The 24,074-nt window shown below is 36.5% G+C and overlaps 1 protein-coding gene across 4 annotated transcripts in view; it reads left to right on the top strand.

The window, feature by feature from the left end:
- Positions 1-23,064, top strand: part of PRKCI (protein kinase C iota) — a 71,270-nt gene extending 48,206 nt beyond the window's left edge. For 3 of the 4 annotated variants that reach the window (XM_055569094.1, XM_055569092.1, XM_055569095.1), the window contains 10 exons: positions 1,858-2,034; positions 2,473-2,570; positions 3,480-3,566; positions 5,508-5,643; positions 11,083-11,170; positions 12,299-12,424; positions 13,797-13,876; positions 15,531-15,620; positions 16,362-16,477; positions 20,450-23,064. In XM_055569094.1, coding sequence (XP_055425069.1) covers positions 1,858-2,034; positions 2,473-2,570; positions 3,480-3,566; positions 5,508-5,643; positions 11,083-11,170; positions 12,299-12,424; positions 13,797-13,876; positions 15,531-15,620; positions 16,362-16,477; positions 20,450-20,537 — 1,086 coding nt within the window. In that variant the 3' untranslated portion in view covers positions 20,538-23,064. Of the gene's footprint in view, positions 1-1,388; positions 1,530-1,857; positions 2,035-2,472; positions 2,571-3,479; positions 3,567-5,507; positions 5,644-11,082; positions 11,171-12,298; positions 12,425-13,796; positions 13,877-15,530; positions 15,621-16,361; positions 16,478-20,449 lie in introns of those variants that run through there. The other variant, XM_055569096.1, reaches the window with a different exon arrangement.
- Positions 23,065-24,074: the final 1,010 nt, after the last annotated feature.

Genomic DNA, 24,074 nt, shown 5'->3' with positions numbered 1-24,074 from the left:
TCTCTGGTGGCTCAGACAGTAAAGAATCTGCCTGTAATATGGGAAACCTGGGTTTGATCCCTGGGTTGGGAAGATCCCCTGGAGAAGGAAACAGCTGCCCACTGCAGCATTCTGGCCTGGAGAATTTCATGGACAGAGGCGCCTGGCAGGCTGTAGTCCATGGGGTTGCAAAGAGTCGGAAACGACTGAGCGACTTTCACTTCCCTCACTCCTGTACTGTTTTGAAGCACATCTGTTGGTTACCTGTTTAGTCTCCTATCCCAGTTTCTTGTATCTCTTTTAGTTTGTTTGACATTCTTTTGCTGTTTTATTACTGATTGTTCTAGGGATTGCATCTTACACCCTTAACTTACTTAAATTCAATACAGATTATTAATAATTGTTTACCATTTTCCAGGATATGCAAGGACCTTAGGGCACTTTAAATTCACTCATGCTCACTTCTTGCCTTTAGTGCTTTTTCTGTCCTATTTTAAAATTCTGCATGTGCTTGTTAGTGTTTTTGAACAGTCAGTCCTTACTTTGGTTTATCCACATCTTATTCTTTTGTTCTGTGTCCTTCCTGTGTGTCTGCTTCCATATGAGATCATCTTTTTCCTGAAAAACTCAGTGTTTCCTTTAGTGAGAACAACTAGTGATGGATTTCGTTAGTTTTTGTTTGTCTGAAAATGTGTTTCTTTCACTTTCATTTTGAAGGCTATTTTATAGGCTTTAAGATTGTAGAACATTGGGGGTGAGGGGGGTTTAGGCCCTTTAAAAGGTGACTTTCCACTGTTTTTGGCTTCTGTCATTTCATTCAGACTTATTGTTTATGTGAAGAAACTGTTATCTTCACTCCATTTGATTCTCTTTTATGGTTTCCTATTAACCATACTTAGTCTATACATTGCTTTATCTTTTTAACCATTTTCTGCATTCTTAATCTGCCCTAATCTGGTTTCTTTCACTCCTGTTTATTTATCCTTGTTTCCCAAGTCAGATTATTATTTCTACATTTTCTTTTGAATCATCATTCTCCTTCAGTTTTCATAATACTTCCCCACCCCCACCCCCATTGGTGCTTACTAGTTTATCCTTCTGAAAAGTTGCTCCTTGCTTTTGTTTATACTCTTCACTTCAGAGAATTCACACTTAATTCTCATGGGTACATCTGTTGGTTGTATGCTGAGAATTTTGCAGGCATCTAATAAAAGATTATCTTTAGTCATCTTTGTGAAGAATCAGAAGCCTAAGTTTCTGGTTCTGAATGATTTACAGGGCTGATTGTCATTCCAAAGGAGCCTTGATATTGTGTAAATAAGAATGTTTTACATTAGCTGAGCTGCCTCATGCTTGCTTTCTGCCTGTAGTTTTAACTCAGCTTTCATACATTAAGCTCCTAGCAGACTCATCTTGATGAGTAACTTCTCACTGTAACTTCTAACTTTAGTGTGAAAAACTGAGCTCATTATCTCATCAACTGCCAATCTTATCCTGTGCTCACACTTTCTTTTTCTGTCAGTGATACCTCCAATCTCCTGGTCACCAAAGTTAGTGTCATTTTTTTTTTTTTTTAATGCTTGTATCTTCATTGCCTCCATACCCCAAAGTTATCAGATTCTTTTAAAGACAGCTTTTAAAGTTTCCCAGGTTTCAGCTTCTTCTCCATTCCAAACACCACCCCTCTGACCTCAACTCATGAATTTATCCTATCTCTTAAGTAGTATGATTGTATCATTTGTGTTGATGTAAGAAAATAATTAAGAATTTAAATCAGAAAATATTTAAAAATCTTACAGGTGTATCTAGGTGTTAGAAGTATATTGTGTTATGCAAAATACTTCAGGTATAGCTCTTTGATATAAATGTTCTCAACAGGCAATGAACACCAGGGAAAGTGGCAAAGCTTCTTCCAGTTTAGGTCTTCAGGATTTTGATTTGCTCCGAGTAATAGGAAGAGGAAGTTATGCTAAAGTACTGTTGGTACGATTAAAAAAAACAGATCGTATTTATGCAATGAAAGTTGTGAAAAAAGAGCTTGTCAATGATGATGAGGTAAGCACAATGATGTTTTATTACCTCTAAACTATTACATTGGCTTAAGCATATGATATCAGAAAAGATGTCAATGTTTGTGCCTTATTGTTTTAGTCTGCTTTTCTAAATACATGCTTCAGACTGCTTAAAATATATATTTAAAGTTGTCTGATGATTATTAGGTTTAAAAAAAAATAAACATCAAACCATATTATTATCAAGGGAAAGTACTTGAGCTTTGTAAAAGTTTGCTAGACTCTTTAATAATATTGAAAGATTTGCTGGGTAGTAGTTTCTCTTTGTATATAAATTATTATTTCATGATTATCAATGCTTTTGATGTTTAGCCTAATTAGTAATTGCATTTATGGTAATAGAATTACTAAGAACAAATTTGTCATAGTTTTGATACTGTCATTCTAGTTTGACATAAATTTCTTTCATATTTTAAAATAGGATATTGACTGGGTACAGACAGAGAAACATGTTTTTGAACAGGCATCCAATCATCCTTTTCTTGTTGGGCTGCATTCTTGCTTTCAGACAGAAAGCAGGTAAGGTTGAAAGATAATGGAATGATTCCTGGGTTTGACACAATAAGAACATTTTGGTATATTATACAGTAAGAACCCTTTTTACAGTAATTCCTGAAGTGGAAATCACCTGGAAACACAACAGTACTGTGTTTATAATTGCCTGCAACTCCTGTTGGATCAGCATTAGGAAATTACCTGCTGCTGCTGCTACGTCGCCTCAGTCGTGTCTGACTGTGTGTGACTCCATAGATGGCAGCCCACCAGGCTCCGCCGTCCCTGGGATTCTCCAGGCAAGAACACTGGAGTGGGTTGCCATCTCCTCCAATGCATAAAAGTGAAAAGCGAAAGTGAAGTCGCTCAGTCCTGTCCGACTCTTCGCGACCCCATGGACTGCAGCCTACCAGGCTCCTCCGTCCATGGGATTTTCTAAGCAAGAGTACTGGAGTGGGGTGCCATCGCCTTCTCCGAGGAAATTGCTTTACACCAAAAAAAAGTCAGAATTATGGCAGGAGAAAGTAGATATCCAACCTTTTAAATATCGCCAAAATTCTAGTTTTAGGACTTAAAATTTCCTAGAGTTTAATTAGGTGGTAAATCCTAACTTCTTTCACTTTAAATGACAATTGGAAATGACTTACATGGCACATTCTAAAATTGGGGTGGGAGTGAGAGTTCAGGATCGCAAGTGGTACTACTTGAGAATGAAAGTAGCAAGTTACAGAATTATTATCTTTGGTTTGCTTTCTTGTATCTTCTGTGATTTCTCCTCCAGTCACCCTTTGTTTCCACCAAATTCCTGGAATGTTTGTTACGGGTTTATCTTGTAGAAGGCTCTCTGAACTGTGACTGGTCTCTAGTGTTTAAACTGCAGAAGTGACACAGCCTTATTTTGGGTCTTGGTTTCATGTGTTCTCTCCTGTGTTTTAGATTGTTCTTTGTTATAGAGTATGTTAATGGAGGAGATTTAATGTTTCATATGCAACGACAAAGAAAACTTCCTGAAGAGCATGCCAGGTAAGTTTTGTGTTTATTGTTTCTGTGTGTTGGATTTTGGTAGGAGTAGTTCTGGGACTTTTTGTATGTCGGTGGTTCAAAACAGTAGATAAATCATTTATTTTGATTCCAACTAATTCTCTGTAAGTCATGTAGAGGCTGAGCTAAAAGTTAATTTATATTGTAATATTACATATATAGCATTATATATTACATATTTAATAATATAATTATAAGCAGTTGAGAGGTATAAACAGTATTCAAGGGGAAACCTTTAGTCTACTAAGCTCAATTATTTTCAAATATTTTGTCTATTCAGTATCAGCCACTGAAATAATTAATGAATTTATAAATACATATTAATCTTATTATGTATGCAGTGATCTCTGACAGTTTTTTGTTAGAAGATGATTGTTGGGACTTCCCTGGTGGTCCAGTGGTTAAGACTCTGTGCCCTCAATGCTGGGGACATGGGTTCAGTCCCTCTCAGGGAACTAAGATCCCTCTGGCATGCCTCACAGCACAGACAATAAAATGAAATAAAAAATAGAATAAAGGTTATTGTTCATATATACTTGAGCGTAATGAAACAATTCCTCTTAACTATGATGTAATTCTGACTGTTCTTCCATAGTTATAGTTTCTGAAGTATTCTGCCTTTGGCATTCCCCCCTTTGATTCCATATATGTTGATTAATAAGAGAAAAGAGTATTAAATATCATTTGTTTAGTGCCCTTAATTTGATATTATTATACAAGATAGTAAATAGTTTCTCTAGGACTTTGGTGGGGAAGGATCATGGCCTTGGATAAGAAGTTTAATCCGTCAGTGCCGTATTTTGTTTTGTTTTTTACTCATAATTAGAAATAATTCTACCCTTCTGCACTTCACGAGAGTAATGCCAAAAGGAAGCAAGTGAGTTTGCATGTGTATTTAACAAAGGTTGGAGACTCATTTTAAAAAAATAACTTATTTAGTGGAAATCTTGCTATTCATTGATATTTCTTATCAAAAAGAGTTAATAACCTTCAATTTTATAGGAAGGTGTAAAGTGTATTAATCTATCTTGTTGTTTAATTTACTGTATGTTCATTATTTATTTCAGCTTTGACAAATGGTCACCCTTCATAGCAAAGCCACAGATGATATTTTGAATTGTGGATATAGCCAGTATTTGTTCCTTGTTTGTTCCGTTGGACTAAGGGAATGTAGCCTAGTTTTTATTTTATTAAAGTGCCCATTCTGGTTTTAAACCATCTTTGCTTTTGTAGGAACCAGATACAGGATAAGGGCTCAAGTTCCTTGTTTTTAGAATTACGTAGCTAGAAGGTGTGTATTACACATCTCCAAACATGATCACCATAATACTCACCAAAGCAGCTTTATTCAGGTCAAAAATTTTCCTATCACCATTGAGTTGGTGGCAGTTCTGAAAATGTCTTCCTGTTATAGAATAATTTAACTCATTTTTTAGAATTTTGGTGTGGGTTTTATTATTTGAGTGGTCAGCTTTCAGTATTCTTTCCATTTTTGACCAATCAGTGGTTCTTAGCCTTTTGGAAGGTCATTTGTCCCTTAGAGAAGTGATGAAAACTGTGGAAACTATAAAAGATATCCATACAACTTTGTATCCAGTTGTAGGAGTGTGGACATTCTGAAGTCCATCCAAGGACCCAGATTAGGAATCCCTGTTTGAGACTTTCAAATTAAACTTTATGAAAAGTATGGGTTTAATTTAGACTGGAACTTTTATAATTGTGTTTGGGGCTCAGCTATTTTAAAGTGGCGCCTCAATTTGTGTTTTGGTATTATTCCTAAAAACATTGGGAGGAAAAAAATCTTTTGACATGATTTTGATGTTCTGGTTTGCAGATGGAAGTAGGATTTAAATACCTTCCTCTAGAAACTTACCATGATTTAAAAACTTGAATCAAATGAGTTAATTTTTCATTTTATTTTAGATTTTACTCTGCAGAAATCAGTCTAGCATTAAATTATCTTCATGAACGAGGGATAATTTATAGAGATTTGAAATTGGACAACGTGTTGCTGGACTCTGAAGGACACATTAAACTCACTGACTATGGCATGTGTAAGGTGAGGGAAGTTTCTAGTTATTGAGAAGATCTCAACAGCTCAGGAAATTGTTTTGGTCAAATAATTTTACAGTCAAAACTGGGGAAATAGTTGCTACTTTGTGCTAAAATGGCAAAAAGTATCCTAAACAGAGACAGTTGTACTGATCTCCTATCCATTTATGAAATTCCACAATTTCTATGAAGTTACATGTGCTGTAAAAGTTCATTTCTTTTTATTGTCTGTATTTTTTTATCTTGAAAGTCGTGCTACTATTAAATAAAATCTGTAGGTAAAGACTATCTGCAATCCCAGACTTTAGCACAACAGCTTGCATATCATCTTCCAAGTTTTTGCCTTTTGATTGTGACTCTTTATAATGCACTCAAGATTTTCCCAGGGAATCTAACATTTTTTCATATTTAAATATCTGACATAAAGTACAATAGAGCAAACTTACGAATTTTAGTTATTCTCAGGACATGTCCTTTATTTCTGAGTGTTTTATTCATTTTGTAACAGTGTTTCATTTAAAGGTCCAGTCTTTTTTCAGAAAATGTGTAGGGGACTACTCTCCTTGTCAAAATAACCTAGACAGAATTTTCCTCACACGGTAAATGTGGTAGCAAGCCTGTGAATGTGAATGTGTTAACTGCTTTTCCCCATTCACCTAAGGGAAGTGCCTCTAGGGCCTGCTTCTTTTTTTTTTTTAATAAATTTTTTAAAATCTATTTTTGGCTGCACTGGGTCTTTGTTGCTGCACGCAGGCTTTCTGTAGTTGCGGTGAGCGGGAGCTACTCTCCAGTTGCAGTGCTCGGGCTTCTCATTGCAGTGGTTTCTCTTCTGGAGCACAGGCTCTAGGCGCCTGGGCTGGGTAATTGTGTTGCAGGGGCTCAGTTGCCCAGTGGCATGTAGAATCCTCCCAGACCAGGGATTGAACCTGTGTGCCCTACATTGGCAGGTGGATTTTTAACCACTGGACTACCCAGGGAAATCCCAGCCTGACTCTTTTATTCAAAGAAACTTGAGCATCCTGTTTTGCCTAGAAGATATTAAAGAAAACTTATTACTTGATCTTTTCTTACTCTTAATGAGAAATAATACTGGTTTGTTACATACTCTCATTCTTTTCAGAGATCCTCAATCAATTTAATCAAGATCTTTGATAAATCTTCTAGAGGTTTTTTTTTTTTTTTTCAGTAATTCTTCAAATTGGTTGTTCCACTTACCTCCTTTTCTGCCTCCTTCTCCAGGAGTTGTTTAATGTTATTAGTAGGAAGCGATCCCAGAATTTGAACTTGTGTTCAGAGACCTTACCAACAGTACTTTGTCTCTTTTCCAACCTAATACATTTACACTCAATATTAAAGCTTGTGGGAAAAAAGTCCCCTGGAAATTGTAATGTTCCTATCTTATGACTTAAGAGTCAGTATTTAAACTTGCCTAAAGTCTGACCTTAGGCAAATATTAGATGAATTTCTCATCTTTATAATTATTCTTTGAGAAATCTAAAACACTAAGATTTTTTCCATAGTTTTTCTAGAAATGCTTTCTTTAGGTTTATTTAATTTAATTTCTTCAGTTTCTCACTAGATGCTTTTATATAAGGAATGCAGAGAATAATGATGACTGGAGGCATATGAAAACTACAATTAACATCTTCAGAGTTTGAAATATTTTATGAATATTGATTTTTTTATTGACTGAAAACTTTAGCTATTTTATAAATTGATGTGCCTCCAACTATTTTTTATCAGCAGGGGGATTTCATAATAATATCTGTTTTATGCTGTAAGTAATTTGGCTGATAGACGTATATTCAGATATCCAGTCCAAAGCTGAATGATTTAGTACAGCTCTTTTACAGGTTAACAGACTACATCCCTTGCCTCTGACTCTTACCCTGCAAGTGCATGTCATAAACCATCACTGTATGTCAAGCCATTGCCATTAATACAAAACATCTTAAATCCCATTCATATTTCTTTGTAGGGCATGCCTTGTTTTACCGTGCTGCACAGATACTGTGTTTTTTACAGATTGAAGGTTATGGCAACCCTGTGTTGTCAGATGATGGTTAACATTTTTTAGCAATGAAGTTTTTAAAAAAATTTTATTGAAATATATTTGATTTACAATATTGTGTTTAAAGTATCTTTTAGTTAAGGTATGCATTTTGTTTTCAGACATGATGCTGTTGCACATTTAATGGATTACAGTGTAGTGTACGCATAATTTTTACGTGTACTGGAAAATCAAAAATATTCATGTGACTCAATTTATTGTGATATCTACTTTATTGTTGGGATCTGAAACCAAACTGCAGTATCTCCATGGTATGCCTATATATAAAAATAACATATATACCCCTGTTAGGGATCATAAAAAACCCTTGCAGTCACAATATATATTACTAAGTATTTCTTCTAGATATTTATATTCATATTATATATAATAGTATAAAATCTGAAGAAAAATACATACCCCATACCAGGAATATCTCTGCAGGAATTCATAAGAACCTCATATAACAGTGGTTGTCTCTAAGAAGCTGAAACTGGATATGTCAGACAGGAATGGGAAGAAGACTTGATTTTGAGTCTGTATTTTCTCCCTCTTTTTGTTTGGAATTTTGTACCATGTAATTTAACAATAGGGAAATGGTTAAATTCTAGGTACATATGTTGAGTTGAATTTTGTAGTTATTAATAATAGGAAATCTGTAATTACATAGGAAATTACATACTTACAAAGTAAAAACAAAGCAGATGTTTAATTGTATATTTAGTATTATTCAGTTTGTATTTAGACTTTTATTGTTTTTCATTTTAATTGAGATGTGGTTGATTTACAGTATTATATATTTTAACTGTACATCGTGATTCACAGTTTTTACAGATTGTACTCCATTTATAGTTATAAAATGTGGACTGTATCCCCTGTGCTGTACAATGTATCCTTGTAGTTTATTTATTTTATACATGGTAGTTTGTACCCCTTAATCCCCTACCTCTACTTTGCTACTTCACTCACACCACTGGTAGCCACTCGCTTACTCTCTGTATCTATGAGTCTGTTTTGTTGTCTTATTATATTCATTAGTTTTATTTTAAAAATTCCACATATAAGTGATAGCATACAGTATTTGTTTCTCTGTCTGACTTATTTCACTAAACATAGAAGCTTCCAAGTCCATACATGTTGTTGTTTATGGCAAAATCGCATTCATTTTTGTGGCTGAGTAGGAGAATCCCAGGGACGGGGGAGCCTGGTGAGCTGCCGTCTATGGGGTCGCACAGAGTCGGACACGACTGAAGGGACTTAGCAGCAGCAGCAGTATTCTAGTAGTATTTTATAAATGGTTTCCTTTCTGTGCAAAACCTTTAAGTTTGATTAGGTCCCATTTGTTTATTTTTGCTTTTGTTTTCTTTGGCTTAGGAGACAGATAAAAAAATATACATATTGGTACAGTATATAGCAAAGCATGTTCTGCCTGTGTTTTCTTTTGGGAGTTTTGTGGTTTCTAGTCTTAAAATTTAGGTCTTTAATCTGTTTTTATTTTATTTTTGTGTATGGTAGGATAAAATGTTCTAGTTTTATTCTTTTACATACAGCTGTCCAGTTTTCCCAAAACCACTAATTGAAGAAACTATCTTTTCTCCATTGCATATTCTTTCCTTTGTCATAGAATAATTAACCATAAATGCTTGGTTTATTTCTGGACTTTCTATTTCTGTTCCATTGATTTATATGCCTGTTTTTGAGCCAGTACCACACTGTTCATTACGTTAGCTTTGTAGTATAATCTGAAGTCAGGTAACATGATTCCCCTAGCTTTGTTCTTTTTTCTCAAAATTGTTTTGGCTGTTTGGGTAGATTGTCTTTCTATTGTTGATTTCTTATTTAATTTTCTTTTAATCAGAGAATAGTCTGAATGATAATGGTGCTTTGAAATATGTTGAAATTGCCTTTATGCCTTGTATTTGGTCAGTATCCCAAATGTACTTTAAAAAGCATATGTAATTGGCACCCCATTCCAGTACTCTTGCCTGGAAAATCCCATGGACGGAGGAGCCTGGTAGGCTGCAGTCCATGGAGTCGCTAAGAGTCGGACTCGACTGAGCAACTTCACTTTCACTTTTCACTTTCATGCATTGGAGAAGGAAATGGCAACCCACTCTAGTGTTCTTGCCTGGAGAATCCCAGGGACAGGGGAGCCTGGTGGGCTGCCGTCTACGGGATCGCACAGAGTCGGACACGACTGAAGTGACTTAGCAGCTTAGCAATCTCTATTTTGCATGCAAGAAGTCTCTGTCTCCCTCCTTTTCCCACACACACACGCACACACACACATATATATATATTCTATATGTGTATATACTATACATATTTTAAACTTTAGCTTTTGTTCAGATCTCCCTCTGCTTACTAATTTTTTGTCTGTATAATCTTTCTTTCTTTCTTTTTTTTTTATATAGATGTTTTAAAAATCACCTGTCATGATTGGGGATTGTACTATCAGTCTGGGCTGCTATAACAGGGTACCATAGGTTAGGTGGCTTAAACAACAAACATTTATTTCTTATGGTTCTGGAGACAGAAGTCCACGATCAAGGTTCTGGAAGATTTGGTGTCTGAAGGTACCCTTCCTGGTTTGCAGATGACTATCTTCGCATTGTATCCTCACATGGTGAGGAGACAGACAGAGAGCTAGCTCTCTTTCTCTTATAAGAACATGAAGCCCATCATGGGGCTCCAACCTCATGACCGAATCACCTCCCCAGAGGCCCCACCTCCCAGTGCTGTCACATAGGTTGGCAGCATGTGAGTGTCGGGGGCACATCAACATTCAGACGATGGCAGGGACTCTGAAATCCTCTTAATTATTTTGCCCATTTTTACTAGTTGCATTTTGAGGCTGTATTGTTAGCTGCATACTCGTTTCTTTTAGCTTCTTGGTGATTGTTCCATTTGTTGTTGTGTAGTTGTTCTATTTGTACACGTCAGTGTGTTCTACCTTAATTTCCTCTACCCTGTAGCTATTAAAATACAAAACCAATAAATATGTGACTTAGGAGAAATGACCAGAAGGGAAACAACATAATGCTTCATGGTTGTGTTAGGAAGTGGGATTTAAAAGCTTTTCTTCATAAAATATGCTTCCTTTGACTCATGTAATTTACATTTTTATATTATAATTTTACTTGAATATAAATTATTTTAAATGCCGTTTTCATCTTAATTGAATTCTACCATATCTAATGAGGTCAAGTTTTCTTTAAGGTATTTAGTAGCAACCTGTGGTTTTAATAATAAAAGCAGCTGTGCTAGTGATATTTTATTTAAGCTCAATATACTACCTATAGAGGCTAACCTTATATGAAAATGAAATAAAAGAGGTTAATTTAAAACAAATATTGCATCTTATTATTTTCTTCCTTTTTTTTTTTTAAATAAAAGGAAGGATTACGGCCAGGAGATACAACTAGCACTTTCTGTGGTACTCCTAATTACATCGCTCCTGAAATCTTAAGAGGAGAAGATTATGGTAATAATTTGGTGGTATTTTGGCCATGTGATGGAAGGGTGGTTAGATGTGATACCAATTGCATTATAGTATACTAGAGTATTTCAGTACTGAGCTTATTAACATAAACTTTCTTGATCATCTTAAAACCTACTAAAAACTCCAAATTCTGAAATCAGAAACAGTGGGACTTTGATAGTATTTGGGGATGCCAATTTGAATATGGCAAGCACTTAAGAGTACTGGCACTATGCTAAGCAGTTTGCATATATTAACTAAGTTAATCTAATCCTTTTAATAATCCTATGAGATAAGCACAATTAATTGACATTTTACAAACAAGGAAACTGGTAGACAAAAAAATTAAATAACTTGCCCAAGGTCATGTAGCAGGAAAGTGGCAGAGTTGGGATTTAATCAACCATGTAATTTCAGAATCATAAACTTCTGTAAGATTGTTCAGATTTCCTGGGGTATTTCCCCCAGGAATCTGAAAGATGGAGGAAAGATTCCCTGCTTGTCAGAAACCAGAGGTTGTGTTTATCCTAAGAGAACATTTGGCCCTTTGGGTTCTGGCCCTTCATAAGAAAACATTTGGCCCTTTGGGTTCTGGCCCTTTGATTTCAGCAGTTGTAAAGAAGGATGGCTATTCTGATAGCTGTTTATAATCTGGTTCCAAAGTCCTTTCAGGATCTTTAATCAGGTAGCAGAAGATCAAGTTTCACACCACGAAAGGTTATTTCAAATATAATTTAATTATGTCCTCAAAACAAAGTATTAGAGGCAGGCTCTTGAGTCTGTAATTATAAACATATTTGATGGGACAGAGTGTACAGGATAATTGTATAACTTGGCATAGACATATTGGTCTCTGCAGCTTAGTGTAACCAACAAACATATTTGGGAAGAGAAACTCGTGTTTCATTTTCTATATTTTATTTTTTAAAGTTATCGTTTAGTTACCTCCCTTCTTTGATAAGTGAAATGTTCTTGTAATCCTCAATGCCTGCCATGATCATGATAATGCATTTCAAGTTTACTTTTTCATTATGTTTATTTTTTTTAATTATATAATAAAATTAATCTCAAATTACTGACATTTTAGAATGTGGAATGGATAATTTATTGCTTTAAAATTTCATTTTGAAGGTTTCAGTGTCGACTGGTGGGCTCTTGGAGTACTCATGTTTGAGATGATGGCAGGAAGGTCTCCATTTGATATTGTTGGGAGCTCGGATAACCCTGATCAAAACACAGAGGATTATCTTTTTCAAGGTAATTTGTAGTATTTTACAGTCTCTGTGAATAACCCATCCTAAGGCATGAATGAAGACAGCTATAGTTATTACTTTCTAGTAAGAAAGAGGAAGAATAATCTGGAAAATATACCCCTAAACACATGAGTTTGTTTTTGCTGTTTTGATCTATCGTTCCTATTGCTTAGTTTTTGGTCCCAATTGCCAGTTACCTTCTCATACTCAGGAACGATAAGGAGGTGACTTCAGATTGTACATCACAGAGGTTGGAGGAAGGAATTGTGTGGCCGGAGAGGGCAGTCTTTTCACCTGGACCACAATGCTGAATGCATAAATCCAAGAGCAATAATGGGAAAAAGCAGAGTACTAAGGAGATAAAAAGGATCAAAAGGTCAAGGAAAAAGCTCCGCAGTTGGAAATACAAAGAACTGAACAGAAAAGAAACAAGCAGACAAGCACAAGGACCCCGAACACACCATCCAAAGAAGTGCAAAAATTGCCATGAAATTCTACATTTAATGACTAAGGCCATTACAGAAAATGAATAGATATTTCATGTAATAGGAAATCTAGCTTTCTGTGAAAAATCTGGAAACACTTTTAACCTCCTTAGTCAGGGGTGTGCACATTAAAAATTAATGGGCTTCCATCACATACCTACACATTTGGCAAAAATTTTAAAGTCTGACAACACCAGTGTGAGTAAGGGTTAATAACAGTGCTGGTGAGGATATGAAGCAACTGGAACTCTGGTGGATGGAGTGAAAACTGACATGACAACTTTGGAAAATAATTTGGCAAAGTCTAATACAATCAAATATAGTAATACATGCCACACATTTTACAGACACTAACCTGTTGAAACCTTATAACTCTCCTATCAGGGCTTCCTTGGTGGCTCAGTGGTAAAGAATCTGCCTGCCAATGCAGGAGATGCAGGTTCCATCCCTGGGTCAGGAAGACCCCCTGGAGGAGGGCATGGCAACCCACTCCAGTATTCTTGCCTGAATAATCCCATGGACAGAGGAGCCTGGCTGCAGTCTATGGGGTTTCAAAAAAGTTGGACACGACTTAGCAACTAAATAGAAAACAACAGCAACACCCCTATGAATCAGGTATTCTTTTTATTCCAATTTTACAGATAAGGCAACAGACACAGTAAGGTAGTCAAAGAATAGAACCTACGCATGTAGTGATCAAAACTGTTCAGAGTAGAGGCTCTGAGTAGGAAGGAAAGGACTAGGACTGGGAAGGTACACAAGATGCTTAGATAGTGTTTGTAATGTCTGTTGTTTTCTGCTGGAATGCCTTAAATATCTTATAGTAGAAATATAAAGATGAAAACCCTGTAAAAGTTAATTATAATAATGCTGTAAATTTTATCTTTCTAGTTATTTTGGAAAAACAAATTCGCATACCGCGTTCTTTATCTGTAAAAGCTGCAAGTGTGCTGAAGAGTTTCCTCAACAAGGTATAAATTGTATATAAAATCGTTAGTGATTTATCCCTATACAAATGGCACTGGTAAGGAGAGTTTCAGGCGACATAAAATTCCAAAACATCAAAGTGTATAATTTTTCCATTAGATCTGGAATTTGTCTCTTCACCAAAGGGTGCCTTGGCAGAATGAGATCCTGAGATGCGTCGTCCTTTCCGTTCTGCCAGTATCGTTTACCCCTAGCTTTGTATCACGTGTGGTGTTTGTTTTGTTTTGTTTTTTGGCTGCGCTGGGTCTTCACTGTGGTGCATGGACTCGTGTCTGATTGTGGCACTCAGAGCTGCTCTTATGGAGCATAGGCTCCAGAGTGTGTGGGCTCATGCGTGTGGTGTTTTTAATGTAAACAGAAAACACCACGTGCTCAATTAGAGAAGAACTGCATCTTTGGGGATAGCCTCAATTGTACCTCCATCTCTATTTTTTCAGTTTCCTTTAGATTATTATTATAGAATGTTTTAACTTATTGAGCACTTGGTACAGTAGTGTTCTCTGCAAATTCTCTTATCACAACCCTATAATTAGAAATTATTCAGAAAAAATAAAATGCTGAAATGTTGTCTCTTTAAAAAGTCTAAACACCATTCTGTCATTGTTTGTTGCAGTTGATAGGCTAGAAGATTTTTTTTTTTTAATATCTTTATTTTATTGCTTGCACTGGGTCTTAGTTACAGTATATAGGCTCTTAGTTCCCTGACCAGGGATTGATCCCAGGACCCCTCCATTGGGAGCACAGAGTCTTAGGCACTGGACCACCGGGGAAGTCCCTAGAAAAGTTTTAGGATCTAAAATTACGACTCTGAATTATTTTTATTCATAACGCTCTAACACCAAATGTGTAGGTTTCTTTCCACACCACCAACTGGTTTTCCAACCTCTTACTTTAAAAATCTTGTTTAAAAATAAATGGTAGGTTAGAAAGTAGGTTGATGTGTGTTTATTTTCTGAGGTAAATAAGATAATGAGTTTTAATAAAATAAATTCAAGCTTGTTTTAAATGAGTATTTTATGTGAGGAAAGATTTAAACTGGAAACCTTAGTTTTAAACACAGTGAAAAATGAAGGTGAGAAGTGTCAGTATGCAAAGCAGAATGCCTTTTGCCACAGAGGAAAATGGGTACATGTTCTCATTCACAATAGTTGTATAATTTGCAGGCTGCTTCTCAGTCCAGTGATTCAGATAATGGTTGTATCGTTGTTGTACACAAATTATGGTTGTTGCTATAATTGGACACAGGGCTTTTAAATTGAGCTAAAAACAAACTGGTGAAGTTCGAGGGTTTGTGTGTTTTGAGTATCACTCCAGCCCGTGTCAAAGAAAGAGTTGGGTGCTGCCCAAATACTTCTGCTGCTCTCTTTGTCTTCTTCCCATTTTTCTTTAGCAAGGTGTGGTGACATCTCTGCACGTGAGTTACAAGGATAGCTGGAGAGGCGCTGTGAGGAAATCTTGCTTGTCACAAGCGTCAGATACTCCTTTGATTATCTAGTGTTATATTTTCTAGAAATGAAAGGTAGACCATTCTGATTTCAGATATAAAGGTATCATATAACAGACACAAAACACAGATCACAAAGGTGATTTATTCTGAAGCAGAGTATTCACCCAGCTCTTGAAACATTTCCACCATAGGACCCAAAGGAACGATTGGGTTGTCATCCACAAACAGGATTTGCTGATATTCAGGGACACCCATTCTTCCGAAATGTTGATTGGGATATGGTATGTACATTTTGATTATTTTATATATTGTTGTTGTTCAGTTGCTAAGTCCTGTCCAACTCTTTGTGACCCCATGGAATGCAACACGCCAGTCTTCCCTGTCCTTCACTGTCTCCCAGAGTTTGCTCAAACTCATGTCCATTAAGTTGGTGATGCCACCCAATCATTTCATCCTCTGTTGTCCCCTTCTCTTGCCCTCAATCTTTCCCAGCATCAGAGTCTTTTGCAATGAGTCAGCTCTTGGCATCAGGTGGCCTAAGTATTGGAGCTTCAGCATCAGTCCTTCCAATATTAGTTTTCATTATTTTCTTGGGTCAAAATTTATTAATGTAAAAGAATATTGAAAAATCAGTGTATCACAGCTTACATAACTTAAAACCACTCTTTAAAGTGCTTTTTTAAAAATTTATTTTTTAATTGAAGGATAATTGCTTTACAGAATTTTGTTGTTTTAAAATCACTTTAAATGACAGAAAACAACAAAATTCTAAGTGCTTTTTAAAAAGCATTTAAAACTGTGAAAGCTTAGAATATGAATTTAATGGAGCAGGTTGTAGTAGTATTGGGACCTGCATCAATGTTCAGATTTGTCAATTATTTCCATCATATGAATATTGTAGAACCAGGCCCAGGGACTCACTTTAATAAGACTGGGAAATACCTGAGGACAGAGGAGACGCACAGAGGTGGAATTTTTCTAAGAATGTGGGCTTGAGCTGTCACCCATTATGTCTCTTCTAGATGGAGCAAAAGCAGGTGGTACCTCCGTTTAAACCAAATATTTCTGGGGAATTTGGTTTGGACAACTTTGATTCTCAGTTTACTAATGAACCTGTCCAGCTCACTCCTGATGATGAGTAAGTATTTCTGTAGACTGAAATATTTTTAAAGTGCTTTGATAGTCCCATATTTTAATAACTACACAGTGTTCCATGATCAGATTATCTGATTTTATCTAATCATCCAGTTACAGGACATTTGAATTATACAGTTATAAAAACAGTACTTGTCATTTTCTCCTTTGCTGACATGTATTGTCTCTAATCCTCAACAGCAGTCTTACAAACCTCATCGTCGTCCTCTTCATTTTACAGGCGAGGAAACCGAGGCTCAGAGAGGTTAAGCAAGGTTATGCAGCTGTGAGTTGACAGAGCCAGGATCCACACCCAAGTCTGACTAAGGCCTGTGCTCTTTGCACTGCACTGCTTCCCACTGTGATAGTGACCATCTTGGTCTGAGTTCCTGAGTATTACCTTTAGATAGATTCCTAGAGGGGGAATTAGGTCAAAGGGTTTGAAGTTTTTAAAGCTCTTGATATATATTACCAAATTACTTTTTAAAAAGATTACATCAGTGTGTCAGATCCAGGCAGCAGTGATCTGACATACTTTTTGTGTTTGTATCTTGGAAAGATATGGCTTAGAATAACTTGGGGATATTTGATCCTTCAGCTGTCGTTAACCGATTCATTCTGTCATGTCATGGAGGCCCTTTCTGCTTGGCAGTCATTTTACTTTAACATCTGGTTAGTTCTCATCACATTCCTCACCGCAGCTGTTCCAAACTCTCTCTACATTTTAGAAGCCTTCAGTGCTCCCCCTGCCTCCATCAGTCTAAGTGGATTAACCTTGCCTTGAGTGGCCTGCCAGGGTTGAGACCTCCCTGCTGTGAGCTTGCTCCATTTCCAGCCATCACCAGACCGCCGTGCGTCTCAGAATTGCTCTCTAACTCGTCCCAAACTTTTGCTGCTTCCTGCTTCTTGGAAGGCTGTCCCTCTTATGCATGGGGTAGCCTCCCACTTTGCTCAATCTGTTTCCTTCATTTCCTCCAGGATTCATTGTGTCAGTTATCCCCATTCCTTCACCTTCCTTAATTTCTCTTTTCCAACTTCTTCTCTCTGCTTATAAATATGCTCAAATATGGTAATTTTCCCCAGTTCTTTGAGCCACCACATTTTTCTCTCATCTTCTTTTCATCTTCAAGCTTTTTCAGAAATACTTAATAGATGCTTATGGTAAAAGAAAAGTAAATAAGCACTGTCTCTAATAAATTCCTTCAAAGTAATCAACATTGACTGTCTGACACTTTCTTGCTGCCAGCACTTTAATCTCTTACAATTGAACCTGCTCTTTAAGCTTTTAAAGGTTGAATTGGCTTCTTAATTTCTAGATTTTAAAGCACTTTTTGATCTGCCCCGCCTCCTCCGATGTCTGTAAAGCATCCGACACTGATGGCCTGCTTTAGTTGGCGCTGTCCATCCTGGTTCTGCATTATCTCTTTAACCACTTGTCATCTTATTTACCCTGTCCCCTTGAGACTAGGATGCTCCATGATTCTATTCATGACTGCCTTCTCTTTGCAACATGCAGTTTATACCTTGGAGATTTCAGCCAGCCCCGTAGCATGGAAACCAGCTATTAAATGCCGCCCAGCTAAATTGGCAAATAATTGTTGACTAAAGACACTAGTAGGCAGTAAGCCTTGATTGTTTTTGAATGTGTAGTACTTAGCATAGTGTCTTTTGTCATTTCTCACAGCAGTGTGTATTAGAAGGAGCACTGGATTTAATCAAAAGATGGAAATTTGAATCCCCTCACCACCTCTTACCAACAGGGTACCCTGGGTCTGGGTTACATAACTTCTCTGAGTCTGTGTCTACTCATATCGCCTACTTCCCAAGGTTGCTGTAAAGAATAAATGAACAACGGTTTCTAAAGCTCTGAGCCACCTCCCTCTTATCTCCCCTGAGCTTCATTTCCCCTTAATAGTTCAAACATCTCTCCTAGTTTGTCAGACAAGCACCTCAAACATCTGAAGTGTAAATTGTTCACAATCAGGTCCTTGTTTTTATTTACCCTTTTCTGCTCATTGTACCACCATGTATTCCTTTATTCAGATTCAATTATCTGAGTCAGTGGTTGTTGACTCCAACTTTTCCTTACCAAACTGTATAATACCTTCAGCTGCCAAGTTCTTATCTCTTTTTCCTTTACTTCATCACTTATGTCATTTCTAATTGGCTCCTTCTTTGCAATCCATTCAGTACATACAAAGTACCAACTCCTTTCATCAGTTTCCTTCAGTAAACTCCTACCTTGCCTAGCAGGTAAAATCTGTCCCCTTGGTGAGTAACTAGTCTCCCATCATCTGCTCGAGCATGACTTTCTAGCCATATCTCTCACCATAACATAAGCGCCGTGTTTTCATCAGGCTCAGTTACCCACCATTCCCTGATAGCATGCTGTTAACATTTCCTCTCTATTCCTCATCCTTTTCACCTGTTGAAATCTTCCCCATCTTTCAGAGCTCCCTCAGATGTAATCAGACCTTTGATAGATCAAGATGGACCTCTTTAGTGTTAACATCACTGGCTTCTTTGAGCTAGCCATTACCTTCCTTCCAGCATCCTCTGCCTTCTATTCCTGTGCTCCAACTCTAATAAATTACTGACCTTTCCCCAGACTTACCATAGTCTCTCATAATTCCATTCAGTTAGTGTTTGTGGAATGATGCTGCCTTTCTTGATTTTGCCAAGTAGAAGTCACCTTTTTCTTTAGAACTGTGGTTAGAGCCTGGAGAAGGCAATGGCAATCCACTCCAGTGTTCTTGCTTGGAGAATCCCAGGGACAGGGGAGCCTGGTGGGCTGCCGTCTACGGGATCACAGAGTCGGACACAACTGACTTAGCAGCAGCAGTGGTTAGAGCCGGAGAAGGCAATGGCACCCCACTCCAGTGCTCTTGCCTGGAAAATCCCATGGACGGAGGAGCCTGGTAGGCGGCAGTCCATGGGGTCGCACAGAGTTGGACACGACTGAAGCGACTTAGCAGCAGCAGCAGCAGCGGCGGTTAGAGCAGGGCTTAGCTTGTCGTGTAGGAGACTCAGCAGGTGCTGTTTTGTTATATGAAGTACCTTCCCTCTTGAAGGAAGGGGCCATATCCTGTGTAACTTTGTTCTCTGCAGTATGATAGTTGCATTTAAGTACTAAATATTTGATGGTAATAGTCTTGTATACTTAACTAGAAGCCCAGTGTAGCAGAATGCCAGCCTCTCTGCTCCCTGTGACCCACTGCCTCCCTGTGGTGGCCCTCTGGATCTTTCAGGGTACTTCCTCCGGTTTTTTTGTTTTGGTTAACTTCTGGGCTTTCTTTTCACTATGTTCCATCTGGTTGTTGAAGTGAAAGTCGCTCGATTGTGTCTGACCCTTTGCGACCCCATGGCCTATACAGTCCACTAAATTGCATGCTGATTCAGCCCTGGGTGTTCACCTATAATTATGATGTTGTTTGCTGCTGCTAAGTCGCTTCAGTTGTGTCCCACTCTGTGCGACCCCATAGACGGCAGCCCACCAGGCTCTTCTGTCCCTGGGATTCTCCAGGCAAGAATATGAAGTGGGTTGCCATTTCCTTCTCCAATGAATGAAAGTGAAAAGTGGAAGTGAAGTCGTTCAGTTGTGCCCGACTCTTAGCGACCCCATGGACTGCAGCCTACCAGGCTCCTCCATCCATGGGATTTTCCAGGCAAGAATGTTGTTTAGGTCAGAAATTAAGATTACCTAAGATTGTGACTATTTGTGCCTTTTTTATTCCCAGTCTTCAGTTTTGGACTACCTTTTGGTTCCAAACTTGCTCATGGGATTATAAGTCTTTTCTGATTTTCAGTACTGCTGATTCTTCTAGAAAATGTTTGGGGGTTAATCTAAAAACTTGTAGATTTTCCCCCCATAATTTATAAATTAGCCTTATTTTTAATTTTTAATCTTATTTTACCATTTAAGTAAAAAAAAAAATCGAACAAATCTTAACGGTGAACATTATTTTTCTTTCAACAGTGACATTGTGAGGAAGATCGATCAGTCTGAATTTGAAGGTTTTGAGTACATTAATCCTCTCTTGATGTCTGCAGAAGAATGCGTCTGATCATCCCTGCTCAACTGTGCATTTTGCTTGTGTTGCCATTTAATGCATGGATAAACTTGTTACCAGTCCGATGCAATGAACCATTTTATATTTTTCACCTACAGAAAAAACACTCAGTACCTTCTGTTGTTGGCTGTAAAAGTCAATGGTTACATCTCAGTTTAACTACGAAAAAAATGAAACTACTTTCCAGACAATCGTGTCAAAATTTAGTTACACTGGTAATCCAGCAACCTACTGATGAATAATAAAGTTGTCTTTTTTGTGCAAAGGAAATACTAAAAAGAGTTTCTGTTGCATTAAGGGACATGGTGGGGTTATATCATAAACCTCCTATGATTTTTGTCATATTCATGAGGTCACTTAAGTATTTAATTTTGGAATAAAAGAGTAATTCAAAATACAACTTGTTATATTACCTGTTACTTTCTGAGTTATTCATGTTTAAAAATTCAGCTGCAAATTCTGTCATTGCCTTAGAAGATTAATTTATTGATTTTTATGGCAACAATTATTAATAATACAAGATGTTGGTTGCTTAGAATTGAGGAATACAGAGTCTTCTGAGGAAGAGAATGGACACATTTTATTAAGAACCAGATTCCAAATTATTAGCTGGCTGGCTTTGAAAAACTGATTCAAGTGATTTCTTTTATAGTGAGGGGTTAGCTTCTGAGTTGGTCCCTGCAGTGGGAACTGTAACTGGAATGTTAATAAATGTAGTTCAGAGAACCCAGACTTCTGTTAAGTGGAACACTTCTCAGTATATTAAAAAAAAAAAAAAAATTAAAAACACTTTAAAAAGTGCAATGGTAATATTTATTTTTTATTGGAAAGTAAATCCCACAGTCTCTTTTTGTGATTTGATCTAAATAATAAAGAAGCACTAGCTTGTTACCAAAAACTTGTAAGAACACTCCATTATCCAGTGGACACAGAATGTATACTATTTTTTCCTTGTAATTCAGTATAAAGGAAAATAATTTATCTTCCAAATAGTGTCTTAACCATGCTTGTTTTTTCCCCAAACCATACTTTCATATCCTGTTTTGGAGCCTTCAATGAAATTCAGGAAAAAAAGAATAAACATGAATAAATGTTCAGGATGTGCACACACATCCACACTCATCACAGTTCCAACTGCTTAAGTGAGTTTTAGTGAAGTAGCTAATACATGTAATCAGAGTAGAATACATATCAGGGGCAGAGTTCTTCAGATTATTTTTAATATTAGTGCTTAACAATTATTATTTAAAGTGATGCCAATGATATTGTCCTGTTGTTTATTTTTAAATATTTTTTTATGAAAAGGGACTTAAAAATAAGCATGATCATTTAAATTACTTATAAATGTCCAATCTTAGTAAAATGTAACTTTTAGGAAAGATATCTAGTCTTAAATTTAAAATGACTTAGTATATGTAGGCATTTAATAAATTGTCTCTTTTTTGACGGGATTGCTACATTTCATTTGAAATGTAATTTTTCCAAAGTTTCTGTCCATGTACTACTCTCTTTTCTTTGAATAAGTCTGAAAGCAGTGAAACCTCAAAGGAAATGTTTATATGGTTCACATGTTTATTTAAGAAGTATATATGTTTCTCTTAAGACCTGCAACTTGTTTTAGGACAAAAAACAGTATTTACTTCAAATCATAAATTTATAAAAATTTTTGACATATCAGAAAATACTTTATGATCTTGCTTTTAAATGGTACTATTTTCCTTAGGACATTTGTTCTCAAATTTTAGAATGTGGAATAATCACCTAGTAAGTTTGTTATGAAAAGCACATTGTTGGACCCACCTTAGAATTCTGTTGGGTCTCGGGACCTCAGTTTGAGAAGCAGGTTTGTTTTTTTAGTTACTTTTATTTTGTCCTTAGTTACATATTAGAAAGAGTATTCATGATAAAACATTTTGAGAAGGGTTAGATAGTTACTATCTTATCTACAATTTCAAATAAATTTTCAATAATTGACTTCAAGTTAGATATCTCCTAAAAAAATTTATCAGTTTTCTATCAATGTTACAAATGATGAGACATTTTTCTGTGATGAGGTTTTAACCGTTATTCAGGGTGGCCTTTTTTTTTTTAAATTTTTTTTAAACTAAGATTTACTGTGTATATTTTATACTGAATTGCATTACAAATATGTTTTTAACTGTATTTTGTTTTTTTGTAGTCCTTATGTGCCATGACAGTTCTTTTTATATTACATAGAAGTTGTCTCAAATACTCACCAGGGGACTAAGACAGTTGACAGAATGGTTGGAATTTTGGTGTTCTAAGAAAAAATTTATTTTACATAAGCATGTATGTGGTCGAATCATTTTCTGTGTATGCAGCCTGAGCCTGAAAAGGATTTCAGGTATTATGCTTGTTTAGTACCTGTACATTTACTTAAAATAATTTTTTTTGTTTTGATTTTTGTCATGTAGAATACTGCCTTGGTCTAATGTAATCTGTATTTGTGTACCTTTTTTTAAATTTTACTTTAAAATCTTTAAATAAAATGTTTAATACTCATCAGGATTGGAGCATGTTTACTATCTAGTGTATCAGAGTTTTGTGTAAGAACAAAGGTGTATTCAAAATTGGTTCAAGAAGAAAAATGAAAATTTTAGGGTTTGGAATTTTGCTGTACTTAGAGCAGCATTCTGGTAGTTCCCATGCCATATTGTAGACATTTACTCATAAAATATTGTTCAGTGTATTTTTAAACTCACCCGTCTATGCATCTCTTATGTTGGAAAACAAATTAGTAAAAAATCAGCTGAAGAGAGAGCATTTTAACTAGTTTTAAAACTGAATTTAAAACTAAATTTAAACAGAACAGTATGTTCTACAGTGATGTATTCTAGAGTTCCAGAACTTCTCCTTTCTCAGCTGTAGCTAGTGTTCTTCTATAAACAAGCATGAGCCTGGCGTCTCACACTTCAAACCTCTTCAACATTACTTAACCTTTCTTTGCTTTTACAAGGAGAATGAAATTCAAAGTGCTTTTCTTTTTTATTGACTTATGAAATAGCTAGAGCTGGTATATTAAAACCACCAAAGACTGATCTCCTGTGTCTTTTCTATTATTTTATCGTAATATCCCCTATGCGTGCATGTGTGTTCAGTTGCTCAGTCGTGTCTGACTTTTTGTGACCCCGTGGACTAGCCCACCAGGCTCTTCTGTCCATGGGATTCTCCATGCAAGAATACTGGAGCGGGTTGCCATGCCTTCTTCCAGGGGATCTTCCTGACCAAGGAATTGAACCCTCCTCTCTGGCACTGCAGGCAGATTCCTTACGGTCTGAGCCACCTGGAAAGCCCCAAATATCCCCTATACCAAACCATAAATTTGGTTGTTTTCTTTGTGTTAGTAAAATACCAAAACAGAGTCCAAACAGGAGTTTGAAGCTTTCAGGAAATTTTGCATTTGAGCAAATAATTGATAGGGCAACTGGTTTCTCCGTGAAAGGTAAAATCAGTCTCCAGTCTTCAACAGGTTGGTTTCTGGACAGCACCCAACGGGGAGTCATTGGTATA

Source organism: Bubalus kerabau, chromosome 2, assembly GCF_029407905.1.
Source record: "Bubalus kerabau isolate K-KA32 ecotype Philippines breed swamp buffalo chromosome 2, PCC_UOA_SB_1v2, whole genome shotgun sequence".
Taxonomy (NCBI): domain Eukaryota; kingdom Metazoa; phylum Chordata; class Mammalia; order Artiodactyla; family Bovidae; genus Bubalus; species Bubalus kerabau.
This window is presented reverse-complemented; position numbering and strand designations above follow the sequence as displayed.